Genomic DNA, 27,051 nt, shown 5'->3' on the forward strand with positions numbered 1-27,051 from the left:
CTGACGACTGAGCAACAAAATTCTCTTGATTCTGAGATAAACTTGGAGGAGCTTGATGAGGTAATTAAGGCCTTGCCTACAGGCAAGTCTCCGGGGCCAGATGGTTTTGGCTGATTTTTTTAGATCTTATGCTACAGAATTGGCTCCACTTTTGTGTTTATACAAGTTTATACTGAATCATTAAAGAATGGGAAGCTTCCTCCAACCATGGCACAAGCCCGGATCAGTCTGATTCTTAAAAAGGACAAAGATCCAAGCGAGTGTAAAAGTTACTGTCCAATTTCCCTGATCCAGCTAGATGTACAAATTTTGGCTAACCGATTAAGTAAAGTTAAGACATCTCTTATACATATAGATCAGGTGGGGTTTATTCGGGGCCGTAGCTCTTCAGATAACATTAGGCGTTTCATCAATATTATGTGGTCAATGGCGAACGATCAGGCTCTGGTCGCTGCCATCTCACTTGACGCCGAAAAGGCGTTTGATATGGTAGAATGAGATTATCTTTTTAAGATTTTGGAAATATATGGGTTCGTGAGTACATTTATTGGGTGGATTAAGTTACTTTATAGACACCCTGTAGCAGCGGTACAAACAAATTGATTAATTTCAGATTCTTTTACTCTAAATAGGGGCACTCAGCAGGGTTGCCCTCTTTCCCCATTATTGTTCTGTCTTGCCCTGGAACCATTAGCAGCCGCGATAAAGGAGGATGATTTTCCAGGGGTGAGGTATGGCGCATAAGCTTCTGCTTTACGCAGATGATATTTTATTATTTGTCTCTGACCCTACTAGATCTATGCCTTGCCTCCACAGAATTATTAATTCCTTTTCCAAATTCTCAGGATACAAAGTCAATTGGGCTAAATCCGAAGCTTTGGCTCTGACAGCATACTGCCCATTAACGGCTTTTCAGAAGGGCACCTTCCAGTGGCCCAAACAGGGAATCAAATATTTGGGTATTTTATTCCCAGCAAATTTGTCAGATTTAGTTAGAGATAATTTTTACCCTAAAATAAAAAGATTTGAGCGATGTGGACAGGTGGGCTTCATTACATTTATCGATGATTGGGAAGGTTAATGTTATTAAAATGAATTGTATTCCAAAATTCAACAACCTGCTACAGTCTCTCCCTGTAGATGTCCCCCTCTCTTATTTCAAGCCATATGATAGCATAGCGAAGTCCTTCATTTGGAATGGAAAGCGTCCCAGGTTACATTTCAGTAAGTTGCATAGGCTGATTGACAAAGGTGGGCTAGGCCTACCCAATATTTTTTTTTTATTATTATGCATTCGGTCTCAGGCATTTGGCTCATTGATCGCTTCCACCTGAGTGAGCCCCTCCCTGGTTTCGTATTGAACAAGAAGTCCTTGCCCCTATTTTGCCATTACAAAGCCTTTCTATCAAACTAACCGGAGAAGCTCATTTGCACCCTGTTATTTTGCATTTGCACTCAGTATGGACAAAAGTGTCCAGAGTGCTTAATTCAGACATTTATCTGAATGCTGCCTCAAGCATTTGGCTGAACCCAAAATTATGTATTGATAAATCCCCCTTCTGCTGGTCAGAGTGGATTGCAAGGGGGGTTAATACACTCAGTGACCTATATGAGAGTGGAGTGTTGAGATCTTTTGGTAATTTGGCTCTACATTTTGGGATTCCCAGATTTCAGTTTTTTAGGTATTTATTGATGGGCGGTCATCAACGTAGGCAATAAATACATAAAAGATTGGGTCCTCACCAGTGTGATGATAGGCAGGCAGATTGTGATCTAGGGGGCTTACACATTTTTGCTTCATTATGATCAAGGACTGAGTCCATCAAAAGATTAAAGTCTCCTCCCAATATTATATCATGAGGGGTGCCAGCGGCTTGCAACATCCCTTCAAGATCTATAAAAAAGCCCAGATCATCAATGTTAGGTGCGTAAATATTAGCCAAAATCAACCTTTGCCCCTGAATTTCAGCTAAAACAATAATGACTCTTCCTAATTTATCTTTAGTCTGTTTGAGAAATTTGAATTGTAGATGTTTATTTATCACTATAATGACCCCCCTACTCTTACTTGAGCCAGCACTAAAGAAAACATGCCCACCCCATATCTTCCCAAATTTTTCAGCTTCCTGCAGGGAGAGATGAGTTTCTTTAAGAAAGACTATATCATGTTTCTTATGTTTAATAAAATAAATAACCTTCCTTTTTATGGGGTGCCCCAGCCCATTCACATTCCTTGTGGAGAGAGACAATCCACTCAAATTAACATTTGACATTTTGTTATAGTAGAAAAAATAAACTGTGTGTCAAAAATAAGATTATACAGACCACATTCCCCATTAGTACAACAATAAAATCCCAAACTTCCCCCCGAACAAAACAAACTGAAAAAAAAAAAATGTGCGCATTGTGCGCGGGGTTAATGGCGCCAACCGGCATCAATCCCTCTAAACTCAAAAGGTCCATGTTCACAAAAGAGAGCCCCCGCGACAACTTTGCCATCGGATTGCTCAAGTCCAGTGCTTCTGCGCAAATTTTGTGAGGCAAAATTACATAACAGAAAATACTTTGTAAAACAGACCCCAGCCAACAGGCAGAATAAATCGAAACAACATGTAGATTCATTCACAGAACTGTCTCGAAGGTGTGTTCCTCCACAAAACAAATTCTAGCTGATATAAAGCCGTTCAGTTTCCACGGACAGACAAACAATTGTTCAGTGAGCCGGCTGTTATGAGTGCAGCAGATGACGTAATCATTCTAATGTCCCTTAAAAACTTTCCACAAAAACAAACTCCAGCCAACAGGAGGCATAAGCACAAAGAACGAACAGATTCATCCACAACACTGTCCCGAAGCAGTGTAATTCCACAAAACAAACTCCAACCGCTAGGCGAACCAGCATAAAAAGAAACAAAATAGACATTCCGGTTCCTCGGATGATCAAGTGTGTATTGAGCGAGTCAAATTCACTCGGAGGCCGCGTAAAAAAAATACACATTGACTTACTCAGTCTGTCAACTTTATAAAGGACGTCCTTTATGTGAGCATGTAGATGTTTTGCGGTCATCCATAGTGACCATTCTCAATCTGGCCGGGAACTTCAGTGTAAAAGCGATCTTCCGTCAATGCAAAAGTTTCTTGGAGTTATGCCACAAAACAAACTCCAGAAAATATTGTGATACTTCCAAGAAAGCTTTCCTTTGCTCCTCGCCTGGCGCAACACGAAATCTTTATCGGATGATTTTGGCCAGAATTGATCGGGGCCTGTCTCCGTCAGCAGATCTGCAAGCCGGGACTCTGTGAGCTCACTCGATTTCCAGTTTATGGTCTGTTATGTCGAGCAGACTCGGGAAGAGCTCGTCCAGGAATTCCACCATATCTCTGCCCTCTTCATGCTCAGGAATTCCAACAATTTGTATGTTATTCCTTCAGTTCATATTTTCAAGATATTCCAGTTTTTCCAAAATGTGTTGCAAGTCTATTTCGAACGCGGGTGGATTAGCGGATAATTCCCTCTCCGATGATTCCAGATAATCGATTCCTTTTTCAACTTCTGTCACTCTTGTGACCAACTCGGAGAATTTTTCTTCCATCGCCGTAATCGATCGACGTATTACAGCGAGATCCTCCAAGTCAGCAACAACCTTCGTCAGCATCACCGAGATGTTGGACAGTTGATGCTGGATTTCTTGTCCCGAAGTGCTTTCCAAATCGAGTCCCCAGCTCGCAGTCCCATCAGAGGCCTCAGCTTGAACACGTAAGTGTCTTTTAATGTCTCCAGAGTCTGAGGATTTTGACTTCTTTGCCATGTTTACCTCAAAGAGCAAATATGTAACTGGGTGTATCAAATCTCACCGGATTATAACATAAAAATAATAAAAAAAACTAGCAAAGTGCACAGAGCCAGTCGCTCACACGTATGCTCCTCGCATGGCGTCACATGAGCCCCCCCCCCGCGTGGACGTGTTTTTAAAATGTCAATTGGTATTACTAGTTAGCTGTGACAAAATGTATGATGCCCAAAGGCACAGGGTGTCTTATTCATTGTGAAACTGTGTTTTCTTAATGGCATGAATCACACTGAAGGCCTAGACTTTTAATGCACGGCCCGCCACTGTTATAGCCTATATATTTACCAGACAAAGGGTTTTGTGTGTGTGTGTGAGAGTGTGTGTGTGTGTGTGTGTGTGTGTGAGAGTGTGTGTGTGTGTGTGAGAGTGTGTGTGTGTGTTTATATATATATATATATATATATATATATATATATATATATATACATGAGGTTTAAAGAGGTATAAACTATTATTATTCACAAGAAATGAAGTTGCAGACACGATGACAGAGTGCTGACAGAGCACATTTACCTTATACACACATTTTCTTTGCATACCTTTGCTTCAGTTTAGAATACTTGATTATCTAATCAAAATTAAAAAAAATGGATTGGCGTGAGGATAAAAATATGAATGAAAATTGTCAATGATCAAAGATTTAGATACAGCAAATCCCCACATGGTGTTAGTGATTGTTTTTATTTCACCTCTAGGGGCAGATGTTCTAACTGTAGAATCTTCTCACATTGGCCAGAGAGGAATAAAACAAAGAAAAAATTGGCATAAATATTCACCGATTATCCAATATTTCCAAAAAGCAACTTAATAAATTAATCGGTAAAACTGATATATACCGGTCTACCTCTGGCTGCAATATTGCCCTAATCAGGCAGATGCTGATCATTTATAAAACTACTACTAGCCGATACCGATATGGCCAATATGCCATACATCCCTAGTCTAGATTCTTTACCAGATTTAGCAGAACTTATTGTATATTCAGGTTTTTTTTTTTTTTTTTTTTTTGGCCAGTAGTAAATTAGGTTATTTCATTTGTGTCTCATTTTATGTCAAATCCCATGGTCTCTAAAGCAGGCATTTACATACAACCTAATTAGAGCATATGAAGGTGCAAACATCCCTACATTTTAGCAACTTTTTCAAACCCTCTGAGAGTTGCTTATCTGTGCCTTCTCTCTAGGTCCAAATGAAGGAAGTGATGTCTGCCGTGTGGATTAAAGGTCTGGACAAGAGCTACCTCCAGGACCAGATGCTGAGAGATTCCCTGATGAGGGAGGTGATAGGGAAGTGCTGCATGGAGTCTCTGGGAGGAGCAGATCAGCAGGGGGAGGCACTGCTCGCTGCATTTAAACCCCGCGGCTACTCAGAGTGTATCGTAATAGTGGGGGGTGAGGAAAGGATGTGAGTATTAACATGTGTAATATAATTAAAACTTGATTAGGAGAGATCTGGTTGATTTTACTGTGTTCCTTTGTGTATTAAGTGAAACTTCAGAGTGAATGTTCATGAATTTTTTTGTCCTGTGTTCGGTTTGTAATCCAGCTCTCGGAAGCCCACAGCAGCAGCACGCTGCATGTGTCCTCTTTATGACCGCAGCAGGCAGCTGTGGATCGAATTGCAGTCTATGAACGAGAAGCGCGTTGGACACGGGGTAGTGTCAGCAGGTGTGTTAAAATGCTTATTTTTAACTTTCAATTTAGACAATAATTAAGACATGTTTGGATGTCATGTAAATTATTAAAGGGATGGTTCACCCCAAAATGAAAATTCTCTCCTCATTTACTCACCCTCATGCCATCCCAGATATGTATGACTTTCTTCTGCAGAACACAAACAAAGATTTTAAGAAGAATATCTCTGCTCTGTAGGTCCCAACAATGCAAGTGAATGGTGACCAGAACTTTGAAGCTCCAAAAAGCACATAAAGGCAGCATAAAATAATCCATAAGACTCCAGTGGTTAAATCCATGTCTTCAGAAGCGCTATTATAGGTGTGGGTGAGAAACAGATAAATATTTAAGTCCTTTTTTACTATCAATCTCCACTTTCACTTTTACTTCATCTGTTGTTTTTGCTGATACACATTCTTCTTGTATATAGACTGGGCAGGGAGGAGAATTTATAGTAAAATTTGACTTAGGTGTGGGTGAGAAACAGATAAATATTTAAGTCAAATTTTACTATAAATTCTCCTCCCTGCCCAGTCTATATACAAGAAGAATGTGTATCAGCAAAAACAACAGATGAAGTAAAAGTGAAAGTGGAGATTGATAGTAAAAAAGGACTTAAATATTTATCTGTTTCTCACCCACAGCTATCATATCGCTTCTGAAGACAGGTATTTAACCACTGGAGTCTTATGGATTATTTTTATGTAGGCATGCATCGTCCATCCTGAGGATCAAAGTGCTTGCATCCATATGTATTACTGGTATAATGGTGGCTTGTCTCTCCGATTAGAGGGATACCTGTTTGCAATAGGAGGAATGGATGAGAACAAAACTGTGTTGAGCAGTGGAGAGAAATATGACCCAGAAACCAATACCTGGACACCAATCCCAGCAATGATGCAGGTATTCCTGCCAAACATGCACAGAACATCCAAAAAAGTTTGCTGGCCTTAGCTGGTCTTCTAGCTTCGTCGGGCTGATCTGGTTTGCTGGTTTTAGAGGGGTTCTGGGCACTTTTCAACTGAAGATGGGCTTGACTAAGCTGGGAGACCATCTTAGACTAGTTAAAACCAGCTTAGGCTACCAGCTGATGTGCAGGCACTTAATAAACAACATACATAGTTAATTTGTTTAGAAAGAAACATATATTTTATTTGGATTTGATTATGCTAAATGTATTCTTATTTAAATGGTCATTTTGATGTAGTTCCAGATACCAGCAGGTGTCAGAATTGTGCTACTGTTTTTTCTTGTTTCTGTTAAGGCCCGACAACACTTTGGAATTGCAGAGCTGGATGGTCTGATTTATGTTCTGGGTGGGGAAAACAAGGACACTGAGGTTCTGCTTACGATGGAGGTGTTTGACCCCCATTGCAACGTCTGGAGAACCCATCCAAAAATGACCACAGTGCGCAAGGTGAGATTTCGCTGTTTTTGCTGTAAAAATCCTCACCCTTACATTGCAATACTCTCCTACATCTCTTACTTGTGTGGATGTGTGTATCTTCATTTTCCAGTTTGGTTGTTGTGCCACCATGAAAAAGAGGCTCTACGTGATGGGTGGTGGATCGTACGGGAAGGTGTATGACTCTGTGGAGTTCTATGACCCCAAAACTCAGCAGTGGACTACAGTCTGTCCTCTTAAGGAGCGGAGGTAAAGTGATACATTTACATTTATTAGCTGTATCACTATTACTATTCCTCTCACTTGGTGCTAAAAGTTTTAACCTTCGGCCCATATGCTGTTACTCTTATAAGTGGTAAGACTTTCGATATTTCACCTCGTGGACGAAAATCCCATAGACTGGAGGAGGTACCTGAGGTATATCTAGAGACCAGAATATGATAGAGACTTTGGGGTGGGATCTTTTGACTTTGGACAGTAAGCACTAAAAAAACAGTCGTAACACTGTTTTTGGCAACCACCCACAATACTGCATTTAATTCAGGAAATGTACAATTCTAGTTCATTTAGCAGACACTTTATGCAGCTTGACTTATAAATGATGAATTACATGAGCATAAGCACAGTAATCTATTCATATGTTATGTTAAAAATAGACAAGAATTTGATTTATGATCAATGAGGTGATTTTATTTTCTATGTATCATTCACAAAAGTCCCATTTTAGTATCTAAAAATAAAAATGTGTTCGCAATTTTGTGTAAAGGTCTATATTTTCTATATAAGGTCTATACAAGGCAAAAATGTTTCAAGTTACAAATCCGTCCCCTAGAGTTTCATTGTAGAGCATCATTTTTACTTAAAAGACAGTGATGTAATTTTATTATGTTTAGGTAACCAGATCTTTAGTGTAGAAATGTGAAAGAGGTTACATTATTTTTAAAGGGATAGTTCACCCAAAAATTAAAATTCTCTCATCATTTAGTCACCCTCATGCCATCCCAGATGTGTATGACTTTTTTCTTCTTCTGAACACAAACGATGATTTTTAGAAGAATATTACAGCTCTGTAGGTCCATACAATGCAAGTGAATGATAGCCAGAACTTTGAAGGTCCAAAAAGCACATAGAGGCAGCATAAAAATAATCCATATGACTCAAGTGATTAAATCCATATCTTCAGAAGTGATATGATAAATGTGGGTGAGATCAATATTTAAGTCCTTTTATATTATACATTCTCCTTCCTGCCCAGTAGGTTGCGACATGCACAACGAATGTGAATCACCAAAAACCAAAGAAGAAGAATGTGAATGTGGAGATTTATAGTAAAAAAGGACTTAAATATTGATTTGTTTCTCACCCACATCTATCATATTGCTTCTGAAGACATTGATTTACCCACTGGAGTCTTCTGGATTACTTTTATGCTGCCTTTATGTGCTTTCTGGACCTTCAAAGTTCTGGTCACCATTCACTTGAATTGTATGAACCTACAGAGCAGAGATCTTCTAAAAATCTTCATTTGTTTTCTGCAGAAGAAAAAAGTCATATACATGTAGGATAACATGAGGGTGAGTAAATGATGAGAGAATTTTCATTTTTGGGTGAACTGTCCCTTTAATGGGAAAACAGCAGACTCAGTCATTCAGAGCAACTTGGGCTCCATTCATTTCAATCTGCAAATATTTTGAACGCTCAAATTGGTATGCACTTTGTAAATGTGAATTTAGGGAATGTTTTTTTCCCCACCCAGAGAAATGTCATAATTTTAAAGGGAAGGCAGCATGTCTTCATAAGGGTCTAATGACTGTGAATGCTTAGACACACCCTGTGATGTGTGATGCCTTGCAGATGTGTCTTTAGAACAATAGTAGACAAGGAAACTATCAGTCTAAACCCATGGAAACTGGAACTAACTGGAAACACTTGAGCTTTGACCCATCTGCATAAAAATAAATAGTCATTTTTCTTGATGTTCTTGTCTTGTTTGTGATGTAGAGTAATCATGTCCATGTGTGTACTTAAAAATGCAGTCAGTTTTTTTTGTTTTTTTTTATAATTGCTAAACTTTCAAAACATACATGCATAGTAATAGTAGAATAGTTTTAATATATTAAATATGTTTAAAATGATACACACTCACATGAGATGAAGACTTTTAGAGAAAAATTGTTAGTCTACATATGGTGCTGGGTGCTTAATATTACTGGATTTATCACAATGATCACTTGTAATTGAACTCTTTCACTTGCAGAATCAGTTAATCATGGCTGACTGCAAATAAATTCTGTCCACAGATTTGGAGCGGTAGCATGTGGCATTGGACTAGAGCTCTACGTGTTTGGTGGTGTTAGGAACAGAGACACTGACAATCCAGAGTCCAGCCAGATGACCATCGCCAAGTCTGAGTTCTTCCATGATGAATTGAAAAGGTGTGTTCTTCAAAACAACACTCAGACAGACCGGAGTCATGTTCATGCAGATGCTAATCACTCATTCTTTCTTTCATTCTCTCCAGGTGGATGTTCTTGGATGACCAAAACCTCTGTATACAAGCCACATCATCCTTTGTGTATGGAGCTGTTCCCATTGGTCCCAGTATATATGTAGTAGGAGAACTTGACACAGGTAAGCTTATAAGCGTTCTTTCTTTGAAATCCTCTGTCAAGGAGTTTTCTTTTTATTTATATTTCTTATTTAATAAACAAAATTTTCCTGGAAAACCAAAAAAGTACCTTAAAGCTCTGTTACTGGACCATTCTGGGAACATTCGATTTTGATTCCCAGAACGGTCCAATAACAGAGCTTTAAGGTACTTTTTTGGTTTTCCAGGAAAATGTTGTTTATTAAATAAGAAATATAAATAAAAATAGAAGGTAAGTGTTATATGATTCTTGTTTGCTCTTCACATCTGTTCATTATAATGCATTAAAAATCCCATAAACTAAAGTTAAATGAATGCTCTGGGTTCAAAACAAGCTTAGTTCATGCTGTTTTTTTTTTTTTGTTTTTTTTTTATCACAGAAAATATTTTGTCCTGCAGTTAGGGTTGTGTGGTATACTGGTACTAAAAAGTACTGCGGTACTGAAAGTCAGGGCCATTTCTGAGCATATGGGGGCCCTAAGCGAATTCCTACTTGGAGTCCCCCACTGTATCAAGGCCCACCCAAGAATGGCACCACAATACAGTCTTCAACAAATTTGAACTTAAAATTGGAACATATAATTTACACAAAATGCAAACAATGAACAATAAATTACCAATAAAGATCAATACAAATGAACAATAAATGACTATAAATAACAATATATAACTATATCCCAACAATTTAAATAAAATGTTTTTATATGTTTTTTAAAAATGACCTTGTATTGCAGGGCCCCCCAAGTGGTCGCTTATAGCTAGAAACGGCCCTGCTAAAAGTTTACCATTTAGATATCATTAAGCAAATTTCGGTACCTGACCCGGACGACAATGTGCTGCTATTCAACACCGTTCTGGCAGTATAAACAAGAGGTTTTCTTTGTTTTGTTTGTTTTTTCATTTAATTAAATAATATTTAACTAAATATTTATTTTGCTACATGAAATGCCGCACAGGGACTTCTGGGAACACTGTTGAATTAATCTGTGACTTGTTTTTAAAGTGAGTTCATTCAAATGAACTCTCTGAAAAAAAAAAAAAAAGAGTTCACTAAAACAAATCTTCCCAACACTATTTGAGAGAGAGATAGTATAGTCTAGGAAAGTATGTTTGCTTATTGCCTCAACTTGGTGGATTATAAGGCTGCGTGTGCAATGTGATGAAGAAACAGCGATGTAACCTTTAGCAAATTATTTGTTTTTACAACAGGTTAGTAGCAAAGTATTTTGAAAACTGCTGATATACTGTCGCGCTAATGTAAAATGTAGTAAAATGTTTTAGTATCACTACTTTTAGTTTCTTACTCCCCAAAACTGCTAAGCGCACAAACTGGTATACCTGTGTTTGTGTAGAGCATACTTACTACGTTATATATATTTCTTGAGTTTTTTTTTTTGTCTTCAGGTACTAGTTTTGACTATGTCCGAGAGTTCCGCAGAAGCACAGGGACCTGGCACCCTACCAGACCACTCATGCCTTCTGATCTGAGTAAAACGAGCTGTGCCGCCCTACGCATCGCCAACTGTAAACTGTTCCGCCTGCAGCTTCAACAAGGCCAGTTCCGGATCCGGGTTCAGTCCACATAAACAGAATTTACATCCTCACCACTGAGTCCTACGTTATGTCACTCCTCCGTCATCTGCTGGTATAGAGGAGGATGCCAGGGGTTGTGGAATTGAAGTGGCTACAGCTGAGGTTTGGTTTTAGTAAGAAAAAGGGTTGAATGAACTGGGCTTTTTTTTATGTTTGTTGTCTTTTGTAAGGGAATGAATTGGATGTTCCCTTTCTATTTTGAGTGATTGTGACAAAGAGTGGGCTGGGGGGAAATCGATTCACGATTTTTTTTTTTCAAAGTGTTCTGAATCAGTCCACCAAAAGTCATAATCTGAATTTTAAGTTACTTATTAATAATTGTGTTCATTGAAAAACATAAACAGGAGAGACTGTTACAGATAAAGATAGGTGCCATCCAATGCGCTGTATTGGGAAAAACATGAAGCGAAGGGTGCATCAGCAGCCACAAAAAGGTATGCTTATTCATGCAAACAAACAAACTCATGAGCCTTCAAAACATGCTTCGTTTTACAACGTCTTGTAAAACAACCAGCTAATTCTCTTTTTCATAATCTTTGAATATGTTTTTCACAGGAATCAATGTCACAAGACACAGTGAATGGAGTGTTTTAAAGTTGATCATTCTCTTGCACAGCTATTGAAAAAAAGATGCACGTTGATTAAGAACTAGAAAGTTTAAGATTGCTCTTCTCTGATGCGTTTTTTTTCATTGACGCAGAGCCACCTATGATACTACTTTATGATACCGCTTATTTTATTTTTATTTGTGGGTCAGAGCAGATATATTTGAGTCTGGCTTTAATGCAGAATATTTACACAGAATCTGGCAACAAGCCACCTTCTCTCACACAAGGTTTGCACGCATATGCTGTTGCTGAAAAACTGAGATTCATCAAGGATAATTTTGGAATCAGATTATGACTCCCTGAATCAAAATCGTATCGAATCATGAGATGCCTAAAAATTCCCACCCTTATTTTTGACTCCTATTCACAGGAAACACTGGTAGAATAGGGCCTGTTCTCAGTTTTCAGTTTTAATGGTTTATTTGAACAGTTTAAAATAGGATTTACCTGTCTGCTGCTTGTTAAACTAACACTTAAAAATTAGTGAGGGAGGTTAATGTTGCCTTTTATATACAGTTATAGTTGAGTATTAAATGTGGGTGCAGTAATAAGGGAACAAATCAAACACTTATCAGGGCTAGTGGTACATAATTTGTTGCTAAAGTTTCTGTCTACTGTACAATCAGTGTAGAGAAGGAGTGTCAGATTACTGAAATGGTTTAAGATGTCTTAATATTAGTACTGTTAGTGTTTTTTTTTTTTTTTCATTTATTATAGCAATTTCACTTTTTAAATTTGCATAAATATATTTTATTTCAAAATGCAGTGCATTAATTTCTAAGGCATTCAGTTAATTGGTGGCCTTCTCATTAACTGTATTTTAAACTTGTTTTGCAATATGAAGGCTGGTAATTACATTTAATTACATTACATTTGTTAGTGCCATCTATATTTAATTAGTAAATACAGATTGTTTTGTGTATTGAAAACAGAAACCTATGGTCCTGTTCTTATGCAGTCCATTTGTTAGAAAGCAAACAGAACAGAATGAAGCAGTTTTAATGTCAAATAGCTTAAATGCATTGTGTTATATAAATGCCATAAAAAAAAAAACTTAATTAATCTTAAAAGTTAACATGCTAACACTTGACAATAAGGTTCCATTCATTAATATTAGTTAATGGTATCATGAACAATCAACAGTATATTATTACAGAATGTGTTAATCTTTGTTCATGTTAGTTAATAAAAATAAAATTGTTCATTGTTAGTTCATGATAGTTCATAGTGCATTAACTAATGTTAACATACAACTTTTGATTAAAAATATGTATTACTATGTTGAAGTTAACATTAAACAAGATTAATAAATGCTGTAAAAGTATTGTTCATTGTTAGTTTATGTTAACTAATATTAACAAATGGGACCTTATTGTGAAGTGTCAACGTTAACGTTACCTTAGGCAGTCATAGTTAAAAATTCAAAAATAAAAATTCTCCTTATGATGAAAGTGAACGGTGACTGAGTCTGTCATTCTGCCTAACATCTCCTTTTGTGTTCCATGGAAGAAAGCCATACAGGTTTAGATCAACTTGATGGTGAGTAAATGATGACAGAATATTCGTAGATGTGTTTTTGATTTGACACGTGTGTGAGAGTATCACACCTGCCCCTATTAAGAGTTTTAGAGTATGTACACTAAGCTAATGGCAGATGTGTTGTATTGTCAAAATGGCAACCAAGGGTGGTGGAAGTTTGCATATTTTATGTGCCTGGCTGGCTATATTATAATCTGCCCATTTTATCTGATCAAATTTAGCTGTTGGTTTCATATCCAGGGACTCTGAAAGCCACAACATGTCAGAAATAGATGCAAGTCGCAGTTCTCACCCTTATGTGGTGAGATGTATTTTGTGAATGACCCCTGAACTGGCTTTCCTGTCAGTGTGGATGTTTTTTGGCATCTGGTGACCCCATTTGTTCTGTGCATGATTTAGCTGCTGCTGTCTGTTCTATTTGAAGGGACAAACATTGCATATTCACCACCATGGAAATGCACACCAATAGCAGAAATATAGAATAGAACACACTGGGCACTCTCATTTGTCAAAAATGATTCCAAAGCAAGGATTTCCTGAAGAAGAGGAATGTAGACACACAAAATACTAGGGCCAACTATTATTTTTGGCGTCCACACCAAGTGCACTGGTCACTAGATAGAAGGTATGCATTGTGCAACAACGTTTAAGTGGAACAGTGTTTTCTGTATCATAACAAAAAATGCAGTTGTTATTGACATCTAATTTCAAGTTGATCCAAAGTACTGTCCGATTGCAGAATACAAGAACTATGTGTTCATGGCCAAGACTCCATACACAATACTTGCTCAAGGAAATGATCAAGACAGTCACTTTATTATAAACATTGTCATGACTCAATTTGCACAAAACACTAAAACATTTCATGTCTGCCAGAACAGTGTGATTTAATCAAATGTAACAAATGCAAAGTGGTATTCTGGTGTTTTACTCTGTACTTATTTAATGTTTATGGATGTTTTGGCGAGCAAGTATGGCTATTAAATTGGCCTCTAATGTAGAAATATCTGTCTGCCTCTCAATAAAATATGATGCAGAAGTTCTTGTTGTTTCTTTTCCATGTTTATAAAAAAAATTGCATGAAGCCTTTAGATGTGAATCAAGAAATAAAACAAAGAATTAAGACTGTTTACACAATCTAAACATTTGTATTCTAACTTGTTCACCCAAAAATGACATTTCTGTCATCATTTACTCACCCTCATGCCATCTCAGATGTGTATGACTTTCTTTATTCTACAGAGCACAAATGAAGATTTTTAGAAGAATATCTCAGCTCTGTAGGTCCATACAATGCAGTTGAATGGTGAGCAAAATTTTGAAGCTCCATTGGTTTAATTTGTCTTTTGAAGCAATCCAGTCAGTTTTGGATCGCTATATATAGTAATGATAAGATTACTATAATCTTGACATCAGCAGTCACCTTTGCGATCATAATTTCAAGCTTGATTACTCTTACTAGCACCATCTAGGGCTCTGCGCATGCACTGGGAAATGTAATTGAGCTTGAAATCATGATTGTGCCTAGAGACTGCAGTGGCAAGATGTACAGTGAAAAAGGCTTCAGAAGACGTGGATTAAACCACTGGAGTATTATGGATTACTTTTATGCTGCCTTTATGTGCTTTTTGGAACTTCAAAATTTTGGTCACCATTCACTTGCATTGTATGGACTTACAGAGCTAAAATATTCTTCTAAAAATCTTTGTGTTCAGCAGAAGAAAGTCATACACATCTGGTATGGCATGAGGGTGAGTACATTTTGAGAGAATTCTAATTTTGGGGGGAACTTTTCCTTTAAAGAATTGCAGTTATAAACTGGTAAATGTCTCAACATTTCAAGAACACGTCTGGGTCAAATTTCACCCCAAAATCAAAACAAATATATACTGTATATATTATATTATATCATTTTGTCATTAAAATAAAGACAAATATTGACCCCGCCCAAAATAAAAACATTTAAATTAATTATTTATTTAAACTTCTGTCTCTCTCTCTGTCATTGTATTACAGTAATGGCAATGAGAACTTTTGGGTGAAATGTGCTTAATTTTCATGAAAATAAAACTGCAAAAATAATAATGGCTCTAAAATAGACTGGATTTTCTTAATGCAAAATATTGTGCATTTATTTTTTCCTTTGATTTTGGGGTGAAAATAGACTCTTTTTTTTTTTTTCATGCCATTCACTAATACAATGATAAATGGCATAAATGCAAATATTTTGCATTCATACTAGCTTTGAGAATGCCAGTTTACCTTGATCAGACCCTTTTAAATTTTTCCCCTTTTGAACTTTTTATTTGTAAATATTATAGATTCCCCTCCGTTATTACAAGTAAATGTTAGCAAGAGCAAAAATCCTTCCTTCAGGCAGAATGACAATGTAGTGAGTACAGTATTCACTGAGTACACAAGCGGCAAGCCAACCTCTCGTAAAACTGAAACTCGTGAGGAATTTAGTAATTTGTGGATTGTTGCATAACTCTGGTATGTTACCAAAGGTTGGATTTTTTTTTTTTTTTTTTTTTTTTGTGGTGTAAATGATGATGTGTTTGATGTGTACGAACATGTTGTGTCATGTGTGTTTGTATGAATAAACAGTGCGGGACAGGCGCATTATTAACAGGATTACTGAAGATAAACAGGATGGAGTAAATTCTCTCAAACTGGGCCGCTCACATGATGGCACGTAATTTAACCAGAGGTCTTATGACACTGATGGGTAGCTAGTGTTGTTTGGACAGACACTGGGTTTCTCCTGGTTCAGACTAGGTGTGTGGGGTCTAAACATGTCCTTTTTGACCCACGGCCCTGTCCACAAAAAAATCCTGAATATAAAATAAAATAGGGTTGACCAGAAACGTATGTTGATGTCCATCTGTTAAAAGCAATCCTATCAGGATCTCTGAAAATCCTGCAAGTATACATGGACTGAAATGTTTTTTTCATTCAGTGCAATGTTTTAAATTAAAGATTTGATTATAAGATTGTAGCTGAAGTTGTAAAGCATAGTGCCAGCAATGCCAAGGTCAAGAATTCAATTCCCAGGGAAAGTCGCTTTGAAAATGTGGAAATACTGCATGTTTGGATGCAGTGCGGTTCAAAAATCCACGTTGAAAATTTGGGATTCAAAATCTATTTGAAACCTGGACATAAAGTTTTACAATTTAAAATGTTTAAAACAAACAAATGACTGAAAATGAATAAGAAATAAATAAGATCGGTCACACATTTCCATCAGCAAATTTGTGACATTGACCATGTTCACTCCTTTATACTGTACAAAAGGTCAGATTTACTTTCTTTTATTGAAGCACACAAGATATTCTGTGGAACATTCTCAAATCATGCTGGGAAACATGAATCAACAGGTTTTGCATAATCTTGTGGAATCCATGCCAGCTCAAGTGCATGTCGTCATTATAGCAAAAGGGAGACATATGAAATACTAATAAAATCTGAGTTTCGTGTTCATTTTATGATGCTATAATACTATGTAAAAAAAATAAAATAATTTTAAATCTTGTCAAATTAAAAAAATGCTACATTTTCCAACATCAAACTCTTCCAAATGAAAACCTTTGGATCTCACTGTAAATGTGGAATATCTGCCAAATGTATAAATGAAAAAGCAGATTTTCTAACGTAAACCATCTCTGTGCAAGTCATTGTCATAAAAAGCATCATGACCGTTCTTGCCCATAAGAATGAATATAACTTCTAACTTACAATTGACAGCATTTTTATAGACTGCCCAAGATGTATGGGAGAAAAGAAAATGATTTGCATACTGGAGGGTTTTCCTGTAAAGACTTCATCATCAGAGAACCAACCAACCACAGACAGCTGTTTCACTTTCGGTCACAACATGTGACTCTATATTTACAGTTTGTGAATGGGTATTGCATATTTGGTCAAACACATGATAAAGAGCTTTTTTTTATTATTATTATTGGTCAGAGCAATGCAACAGTGACCGTTTACAAAAAGACCACAGCAAGAAGTACGTCTTGTTTCATTTAGTCTGCATGAATTTCATTGCATTAAATAACAAAATATCAAACCATGTTGTATCTGCACACAAATGATGAAAGACCTTTTCTCAGAACTCACTTCGCTTTTATGAGCAGTTTTTTTGCTAATAATTTAACTATCTATTCCCAAGGTGACTTTTGCATAGATGCATAAACTCAGTTCCTCTCAAGTTCACACAGGTGCCCTAGCAGAGTAACCACAGGTGTAGTTCACATTGTAAAAGTGTCCAAATACATAAAAAATGAAGTCATTACCCTTAATTTCATTTGAGAATTTATTTTAAAAGCAATTTAATTTCTTTCATTCAAATTAAGTCAGTTTCATTCAGCCTACATTATTTAGTTGAATTAGGTCAAATCAATGTACTATAGTAGTTTAACTCAACTTTATTAGGTTCATCAGACTAAATTTACTCATGTTTAATTTAATTTTCTTATGTTGGTCCAACTAAATTTATTAATTATTAGTACAGTATATGCCAGGTGAAAAAGTATACTGTCAATTTGATAGCAGAGAGCTAAGCAGCACTCAAATCAAACATCATTTGAAAGTGAAAGTCTGTCCTCAAACTAAGCACATGCGCCATACTTCACCACAATGGTAACCCTCAAAACTCCAGCCTAACAGACACTCTTTTTAAATACCAATAGAACAGAACATTAAACATTAATTTATCTGCTCCGATTCTCATCTTACTCAAAAATGCATAAAATAACACTTAATTTCAACTTTCGTCCACCCCATCCAGTCCCATGCTGGGAAATGGAAATCCCCTGTCCAGTTTCATCAATGCTACAAAAAGTATTCATTTAGTCCACACTCAAATGGATTAAATTTGACATTTGAATGTGGATTGCATTAGTTCATTTTAATTAAGTAAACTGACCAACCTGCATAAATCCTTTTTATAGTGTAATTTTGAACAATATATCTAGTGTTTTATCATTTGAAACCTAAAACTTTTTTTTTTTTTTTTTTGTGAAATGGATTGCTTTAAAAATGCATTTATGCTTTATTTCTTTAAAACAAATGCCATTTGGTTTTACATTTTGTTAATGTTATACAGTGCATCCGGAAAGTATTCACAGCGCTTCACTTTTTCCACATTTTGTTATGTTACAGCTTTATTCCAAAATGGATTAAATTCATTATTTTCATCAAAATTCTACAAACAATACCCCATAATGACAACGTGAAAGAAGTTTTTTTGAAATCTTTGCAAATGTCTTAAAAAAAACAAAAAAAAAAAACAACAAAAAATCACATGTACACAAGTATTCACAGCCTTTGCTCAATACTTTGTTGAAGCTCCTTTGGCACCAATTACAGCCTCAAGTCTTTTTGAGTATGATGCTACAAGCTTGGCACACCTATTTTTGGGCAGTTTCTCCCATTCTTCTTTGCAGGACCTCTCAAGCTCCATCAGGTTGGATGGGGAGTGTCGGTGCACAGCCATTTTCAGATCTCGCCAGAGATGTTCAATCGGGTTCAAGTCTGGGCTCTGGCTGGGCCACTCAAGGACATTCACAGAGTTGTCCCAGAGCCACTCCTTTGTTATCTTGGCTGTGTGCTTAGGGTCGTTGTCCTGTTGGAAGATGAACCTTCGCCCCAGTCTGAGGTCCAGAGCGCTCTGGAGCAGGTTTTCATCAAGGTTGTCTCTGTACATTGCTGCATTCATCTTTCCCTCGATCCTGACTAGTCTCCCAGTTCCTGCTGCTGAAAAACATCCCCACAGCATGATGCTGCCACCACCATGCTTCACTGTAGGGATGGTATTGGCCAGGTGATGAGTGGTGCCTGGTTTCCTCCAGACATGACGCTTGCCATTCAGGCCAAAGAGTTCAATCTTTGTTTCTCATGGTCTGAGAGTCCTTCAGGTGCCTTTTGGCAAACTCCAGGTGGGCTGTCATGTGCCTTTTACTGAGGAGTGGCTTCCGTATGGCCACTCTACCATACAGGCCTGATTGGTGGCGTGCTGCAGAGATGGTTGTTCTTCTGGAAGTTTCTCCTCTCTCCACAGAGAAATGCTGGAGCTCTGTCAGAGTGACCATCAGGTTCTTGGTCACCTCCCTGACAAAGGCCCTTCTCCCCCGATCGCTCAGTTTGGCCAGGCGGCCAGCTCTAGGAAGAGTCCTGGTGGTTCCAAACTTCTTCCATTTACGGATAATGGAGGCCACTGTGCTCATTGGGACCTTCAATGCTGCAGAAATTTTTCTGTACCCTTCCCCAGATCTGTGCCTCGATATAATCCTGTCTCGGAGGTCTACAGACAATTCCTTGGACTTCATGGCTTGGTTTGTGCTCTGAAATGCACTGTTAACTGTGGGACCTTATATAGACAGGTGTGTGCCTTTCCAAATCATGTCCAATCAACTGATTTTACCACAGGTGGACTCCAATCAAGTTGTAGAAACATCTCAGGGATGATCAGTGGAAACAGGATGCACCTGAGCTCAATTTTGAGTGTCATGGCAAAGGCTGTGAATACTGATACACGTGATTTTATTTTATTTTTTTTGTTTTTTATTTTTAATAAATTTGCAAAGATTTCAAACAAACTTCTTTCATGATTGTCATTATAGGGTATTGTTTGTAGAATTTTGAGGAAAATGATGAATTTAATCCATTTTGGAATAAGGCTGTAACATGACAAAATGTGGAAAAAGTGAAGCGCTGTGAATACTTTCCGGATGCACTGTATAATGCAATGACATTCTATGTCCAAATATTATTTGGGGCCCAAGCAAGCCAAAAACAAGAGACTTCCTCTGTTTAGTGTACCGCAGTCAGTTACGTGACCACGTTTAAAGTCATGGTGAATTGCATCATGACTGCATATGATCTGGTAGGCCTGATTCATTTCCTTGTTGATGGGAAATGCATCACTTGAATTGTAAATCAAGTGATGCAGATTGCTTTTCTTCTGTAATTTTGGTTGCTTACACAGCACTTTTACCACAGTATTCCCAGCAGGCATATTATACCTTTATACCAGCAACTGTACTTAGAAAAAAGTTGTCAGCAAAAGGCAGGCCAGCGTGCTTGAATGTTCAGATCTTCCTCCAGGGATTAATCAGGCTAGTATCAGTCCTTGAGGTGGTGATATCATTGTCTCCGAAATGTACACACTTTGTGTATCAGCATAATAGTCAGTGTAAAATTTAGTGGTCCCATCCTCTCCAACTATGTCATTAGGAATGGAGGCCATTTAAAAAGTAATTTGTTATATTTTTGTGCCAGTGACATGGTACACCAAGGAATATCTTTTAGCACAGTGTTTCCCAACCTTCTTGTCTTATGTACCCCCAAAACCCCTCATCATTAAGGCTCAAGTACTGTCATCAACCTCAAATCAGAAATGTGTTCATATTATACTAGATATCATTTAGCATTTTGATTAATATTATTATTCACTTTAAAAAAATAATCAATACTGTGGGTAAAAAACTGACTCGCAAAGTAGTACATATGTTTTGCTAAAATCATGAGATTATTTATTAATCAATTATTTATTTTAATCCATTGAAAGCCCACATATTTTAAAGTCGTAATTTTTCAAAACAAAATCATAATCTGTCCAAGAGCCTCCTGGAACATGTTTAAAGGGATAGTTCACCCCAAATTGAAAAATATGTCATCTTTTACTCACCCTTATATTGTTCCAACCCCATATGAATTTCCTTTAGCAGTAGAACACAAAAGGAGATGTTTGGCAAAACTTCAGTCCCCATTCACTTTTATTGTATATGTAAAAAATATGCAATGAAAGGAAATGGTGACTAAGGCCTAACATCTCCTTTTGTGTTCCATGAAAGAAAGGAAGTCATTTGGGTAAATGACGGGACTGTAATTTTTTTGGGAGAACTATCCTTTTTTATGTACCCCTTGGGTTACATGTACCCCTAGTTAAGAATTACAGTTTTAGGACACTAAACCCATAGCAGAAGAGTCAGATAAGCCACGGGTCAAATTTATATTGCACTATAATCACTAGTATATGCATTGTAATCTATGACAGAATGAGAGAGAAGATAAGAATCTCACTTCCCTTTACCTTACTGACATTTCATAAGTCATTTTACATCTCTGAACATTGGTGTATTTGAATTAAAGGTTTTATGCTTTGAATTTGTACAGTAGGTGTATGAACAAACACTGTTTCTGTTGGTTTTGGTTATTTTCTCTGCACTGTCACAGCTCTTGCTGAAAAGATATGTTGTCACCAATGCATAAATAAAGATTACAAGCACAGTAACAAAGTTGTTCTAGGCATGGGAGTGTTGTTTGGAGGGTGGGTTGCCCTGCTTACTGCGTCGTCCCAAGTAATCTCGTGCAGTTAATGAGAAATGTGAGCGGTCAAGAGAAATATCCTAGTTGAATAAATACCCAACACAAATGACCAAATGTGGGCCTATTTATTTTCAGACATTGCAGTTTAAGGCAAACAAAAGTCGAAAAGAGTCCTGTTAACTAAAACGCAATGAGAGGAATTTCAAACTTCTTAATTTTATAAGCATATTCCTTCCGTTCTATTGGTACACAATGGTAAAATCTAAAATTAATCACATATACAAACATACTTTGAAGCATATAGGCCTATATTAAATGGCTATATTTCAGCATCTATGTTTTGAGTAAAATATCCAGTTGCATAAATGTTTGTTTCTCTATTGGTAGATATACAGTATATGGTATGGTTGTATACAGTATTTGTATGTTATATACTGTATACAACTATCTTAAAGGGGTCATGAAATGCTCTTTTTTTTGTTTTGTTTTATTATCTTCCCTGAGGTCCATTGATAATGTTAGTAACATTTATTTATTTATTTCATTAAAACTGTCATTATTTAGTAATATATGATCAGTTTTCACCCTGTCATTGGCCATTTGTCTGAAACGCTCAGTTTTGGCCTAAGTGCCTCCCTAGAATTTCAACGTAAACACCCACTGTTATGATTGGCTTACATTGTGCAGCCCCTCAAATTCAGCTATTTTTAAAACTCAATCGAAAGAGAATGAACAAGCTCCACAACATTGTAAAATTAAATTTCAGGGGTTACACATAACGCACATTCAACACAATGCATCTGAATATATTAAACTGCTCATCTCAAGCACAACTGTTAACACTCACACCACACCAGACCCGAGAGTCGTGTCACATCAAAAGCAATAGAACCCATTACAATCAATGATGCTGTCTACCATGGAAGGGTCCGTTGCGGCACGTTGCGCCGACAGTAAACGCATGTCCCGTTCCATTTTGCGCTGCATGGCTAGTGCTACTACTGCCATCAACACAAATAAATGGTTTAGAAAATTTGTGTTGACACACTCAGTGTATACAGTCTCAAGCCGTTGCGTCATGTCAATGGACGTGCCCGGTGTAAACAGGGTGTCAGCTCCATAAACTATCAAACAAGTCATAACATTTGAAATATTCTTAAATGAACTTTTTACTTACTGTTTTGCATCGGTTCCAAGTGTTTTAACTGCCCCATCCTTCAATAACAGTGCCTTTGCAAAGCTTGAATTGTTTTATGACTGTTCACAAGCAATCCATGCTGAAATACACTGAAGACACATCCACGTGACATACAGAGTTCAAAGCACGGTGTAAACTACGCACACACATCCATTTTCCAGTATCATTCTGCCGGAAACACATCTAAATGGTCAAATACCATTGTTTTCATACACCAACAATTAAAAATAGCACAGATGGGCGAATGAACATTTTGTTGAACATCCCCTCTTCAGGGTTGTAACTTGACACTGCATCTTTTAAAAGTGGCGCAAGATATGTATTAAGTGGTCAAAGAAGTCTGTCTAGTGCATGTTTAAATACAAAAATAATTGAAAATAGTCCAGATGGGTCCCTTTTAGTGGTAAGGAATAGTTAGGTTACAGTAGGCCTTGTTGGTCCTTCACTCTCAGTTTACGAACTGAAGCACCAGAGAGCGGGCCAAGGGTGCGATGATGTGAAGTAGGCGTTGATGTTTTTGAGCTGTAGAGGCGGTCATAAATTAATGTACCCCCTAGTGACATAGGGAAGTAGAGAACAAGGCATTTTGCAGCTTGGTTTCATTTAATGCTTTTATTGCATTGGGGATTAAGTTCTAAATTCTGAAATTGACAATGTTTTTATGGTAGAAAGACCTCTTATATGTTAAAATGTCTAGGAAAATGTGATTCCTCATGACATGACCCCTTTAAATTTGCCCACTTTTTGTGAATTGTATCTAATATACAAGACTAAAATTGTAATAATAATATATTTTTAATAGCTGTTGGGTAAACAAGTAACCACAATGAAACCACATTGGGATATATTAAGACCGGGTTAGGGTCAGGGTAGATTTTGGTAGATTGATGGTAGATTTTAATCGAAAAGCTGAACTGTGTACTCAAGGTGTGGGCATTTTTCATATAAAGGTCAGGCTGGGGGAGTTTTTCACATGTTTATGTTGTAATTTTAAAGAATTCATTCATTACAATTTTGTTTACCACAAATGGTTTGATATACGTATTTCTTAGTTACCCTTCCAATTTTTACTGTCATGAATTGCTGTGCATTTCAAAATGGCTTTACTACCTAAAATGAGCAGAAAGCCTAAATAGCCCATAATGCATTTTAAATACAAGCAGACTTACCCCGCTGTAGGAGCATTGGTCACAAAAGGTCAGTGTGTGTTAAATTAATTGTATCTTTTTCCTGGGCAATAAAGGTGAAATGTTCAATAGCTTGTTTTGTATTCAAGACTTAAAGATGTGTCTATAGAGTAAAATAACCCTGTAGTAAAATTGTGACAGTTAGATCCAGTCTACCCTGATCTCATTCAGTCAATTTTTTTTTTTTTTTTTTTTTTTTTTTTACATTTAGGTGACATTCAAATGTTGTCAAATCAGCCTTTATCCAGCTGAACTGCGTATAATTTACGAAAGCTTGTGTTCCACTGGACAGATTGCTCATCTTCAGCAACAAAGAAGCCCTACAGCACCAATGTGGACAGAAGACAGTATGACATAAATCCTACGCTCTCTTTCTTTTCTCCATTTTGCGCGAGAGAGGGGAAGTGCGCGCTCCCTATCAAACAGAGACAGTGGCGAGAAAAAAAACGCACGGCGCGCATCCGTTCACCTCCCCATTGACGTCACTCCGGTATCACATGAACGAGCCGGGACCAATCCACACACAGTCCTATCGAAGCACTCGGTTCCTACTCTGAGATAGGGAGGAAAAAACGATAGAAAAAGCGGAACCATGACTCCCAGCATCTGAAGAACAAAACACTCTGTATGCGGTTATTGTTTGACATTTTTGCGAGGAAGACTGGAATAATATGCTGTGGACAGAGACGGAATGGATATGGCAATGGGCCGAACGTATTAAATAAAGGAAAGACATAAGGAAACGTTGGACTACATCGAACCCTTCCTCGTTTGGACGGGCTTGTTTAATGGCTTCATTTCTCGCCGTCACCGATTCTAGCCTTTTCTGTTCCACCAGTGTTATTAAACGCACTGAGGTCGAATCACGGTGGATCGCGTGAGCCAAACACTGGGACGACCATTAGGGGCTGTTCAAACCGAACGCATTTTTGTGCTAAACGACAAATAGAACGGAACGCAGTTGTCTCGAGACGCGTTTTTGATAGTTAACCTTCTTTTTTTTACCTGACGCGACGTCCCTGGGAAACAAAAAACAGCGCAGACGGACGCTTAAACGTGTTTGGTGTGAACGGCCCCTTATTCGGCATCGAAATCAGAAGACATCCACCTGATCTTATCCAACGCCCTCGACTTTCCCTCAGCTTCAACATGGATTTTAACGGCAGCGGCGGGGGAAACGAATTGCACAACAATCAGTTTTATCCGTCCGAAGAGAGTAAGCCGCTGCTCGGAGAAATGTCCGCGCAGCAGCCGCCGCCGCTGGAGGGGAATAATAATCACAAAGCGGGGCCCTGCAGCAAGAGGACCCTTCTACACTGCAGCAGCAGCGGGATGAGATACAAACTGCTCCAGGAGGGAGACATCCAGGTGTGCGTGGTCAAGCATCCGCGGACCTTCCTCAGTAAGATCCTCACCTCGAAATTTTTACGGAGGTGGGAGCCGCACCACCTCACCTTGACGGACAGCAGTCTAGTGTCTGCCACGGTAAGATCACCTCAGGAGGGCTTGGTTTGACGTATAAGCTGTAAATGCATCATGTTAAAATGAGGAAAAAAATAAAGGTTAAGTTTGGCGGATGTGTTTCGAAATAGGCTTGCAAACACATGTTGACGTCATAACAACAACTGAAAAGTTCCCCGTTACATTCTCTCCTTGTTTTCCGGGTTTGTGTATTATGATTTGTTAATTCATGGTAACATTATTGCAGATGCTTCTCTTTTTTGGGGGGCGGCATTCTCCATTACATCTCCACACAAAGTTTATCCATTCAGCATTAATGAATAACATTTCTCTCTCTCTCTCTCTCTCTCTCTCTCTCTCTCTCTCTCTCTCTCTCTCTCTCTCTCTCTCATGCATCCAATATACTCTTATTGTGAACAGACAAATACTGTCATATTAACATTAGTGCCAAGATACGAATCCAAAGATTACCGTCCAGAAAACTGTATTCATAAACTAAGAAACACCTGGGCTTGTTTTTCTGAGCTCAAATATGTTCACTGGCCTCAATTGGAGGACATTTTCTTTGTCCATGTATCTGTGCTAAAGGATTTGGGCCTACTACTTTCTGTATGCAATAATGTAGGGTTAATGTTTATCAGAATTATTAAGATAATGAGTGATACTCTTGCTATTCCAAAACATATGTTCTAATTTGTCAAATTATGCAGTGAAATAAGATTTACAGCTGGATGTGTCAGTACTGAATTGTCAGTGAAGATTTTTGGAGCAGCTATTCATTTACTTACACAAGTACAAACAATGTAATTGCTGTTTAGTTCTAGTTTTCCTGTTGTCACATTTGCAAGTGTCTCTGACATGTTTGAGTTGTTAAGTTATTCACAAACATTAGGAAGTTCATGTTATTGCTGCTCAAGAGGCCTGTCAATGGGAAAGTAATGGATTCATCAATCTGGGAGATTTCTTAGAATCCACTTGATGCCGGTTATTTTTAAAAAGTGAAAACATATGAAGTTGTGCAGGCTGTCACTCAATATTATCCATCATTAGGCTTGATGTGGAGGGGTCAGTCCTATTCCACAGTGTCTGTGTCAAATGAGTAGACTAAATCATATCTCAAATGTGCCTCTGGAGTCTTGCTAGCATGCTATGTTGTTTTCTCTTAGTTCAGTGTAGGTCATCCTTACAGTATGCCCATGGAGCAATTATTGCCATCAAATGGCTGATTAGATTAAAGGTATAACTTTTACAGCCATATTTCATCGTTCTGATATGATCGAATTAGCTGTTAACTTCTTCCTGAAACAAATGTTTCAAAATGAATTAGATTGCTTGTTGAACAACGGTCTGACTGTCAGATGAAGCCCAGTCGCTGATACTGAGAGGCCCTCTGGATTTCTAAAGCTAGTTGAGAATAGCCCAAGCCAGACATATTTTTACGTTTTCTGCTATATGTTGTTATTTTGCAAAGGTGTAAGTAATTTGATAGCGTTTACAGAAAATATTGAGTTCAAAAAGTCAGTCTACCATCAAAAAGTTTTTTTTTATTTATTTTTTT

At 37.6% G+C, this 27,051-nt stretch overlaps 2 protein-coding genes across 2 annotated transcripts in view; both read left to right on the forward strand.

Annotated features, from left to right (window-relative positions):
- Positions 1 to 18,310, forward strand: part of LOC127455903 (gigaxonin-like) — a 30,334-nt gene extending 12,024 nt beyond the window's left edge. The window contains exons 5-12 of the mRNA XM_051724080.1: positions 5,035 to 5,255; positions 5,397 to 5,518; positions 6,315 to 6,427; positions 6,789 to 6,941; positions 7,042 to 7,178; positions 9,230 to 9,364; positions 9,451 to 9,560; positions 10,981 to 18,310. Coding sequence (XP_051580040.1) covers positions 5,035 to 5,255; positions 5,397 to 5,518; positions 6,315 to 6,427; positions 6,789 to 6,941; positions 7,042 to 7,178; positions 9,230 to 9,364; positions 9,451 to 9,560; positions 10,981 to 11,162 — 1,173 coding nt within the window. The 3' untranslated portion in view covers positions 11,163 to 18,310. The remainder of the gene's footprint in view (positions 1 to 5,034; positions 5,256 to 5,396; positions 5,519 to 6,314; positions 6,428 to 6,788; positions 6,942 to 7,041; positions 7,179 to 9,229; positions 9,365 to 9,450; positions 9,561 to 10,980) is intronic.
- A 6,119-nt stretch (positions 18,311 to 24,429) lies between these two features.
- cmip (c-Maf inducing protein) overlaps positions 24,430 to 27,051 on the forward strand; it is a 49,437-nt gene continuing 46,815 nt past the window's right edge. Inside the window, exon 1 of the mRNA XM_051724056.1 lies at positions 24,430 to 25,517. Coding sequence (XP_051580016.1) covers positions 25,182 to 25,517 — 336 coding nt within the window. The 5' untranslated portion in view covers positions 24,430 to 25,181. The remainder of the gene's footprint in view (positions 25,518 to 27,051) is intronic.

Source organism: Myxocyprinus asiaticus, chromosome 18, assembly GCF_019703515.2.
Source record: "Myxocyprinus asiaticus isolate MX2 ecotype Aquarium Trade chromosome 18, UBuf_Myxa_2, whole genome shotgun sequence".
Classification (NCBI taxonomy): Eukaryota; Metazoa; Chordata; class Actinopteri; order Cypriniformes; family Catostomidae; genus Myxocyprinus; species Myxocyprinus asiaticus.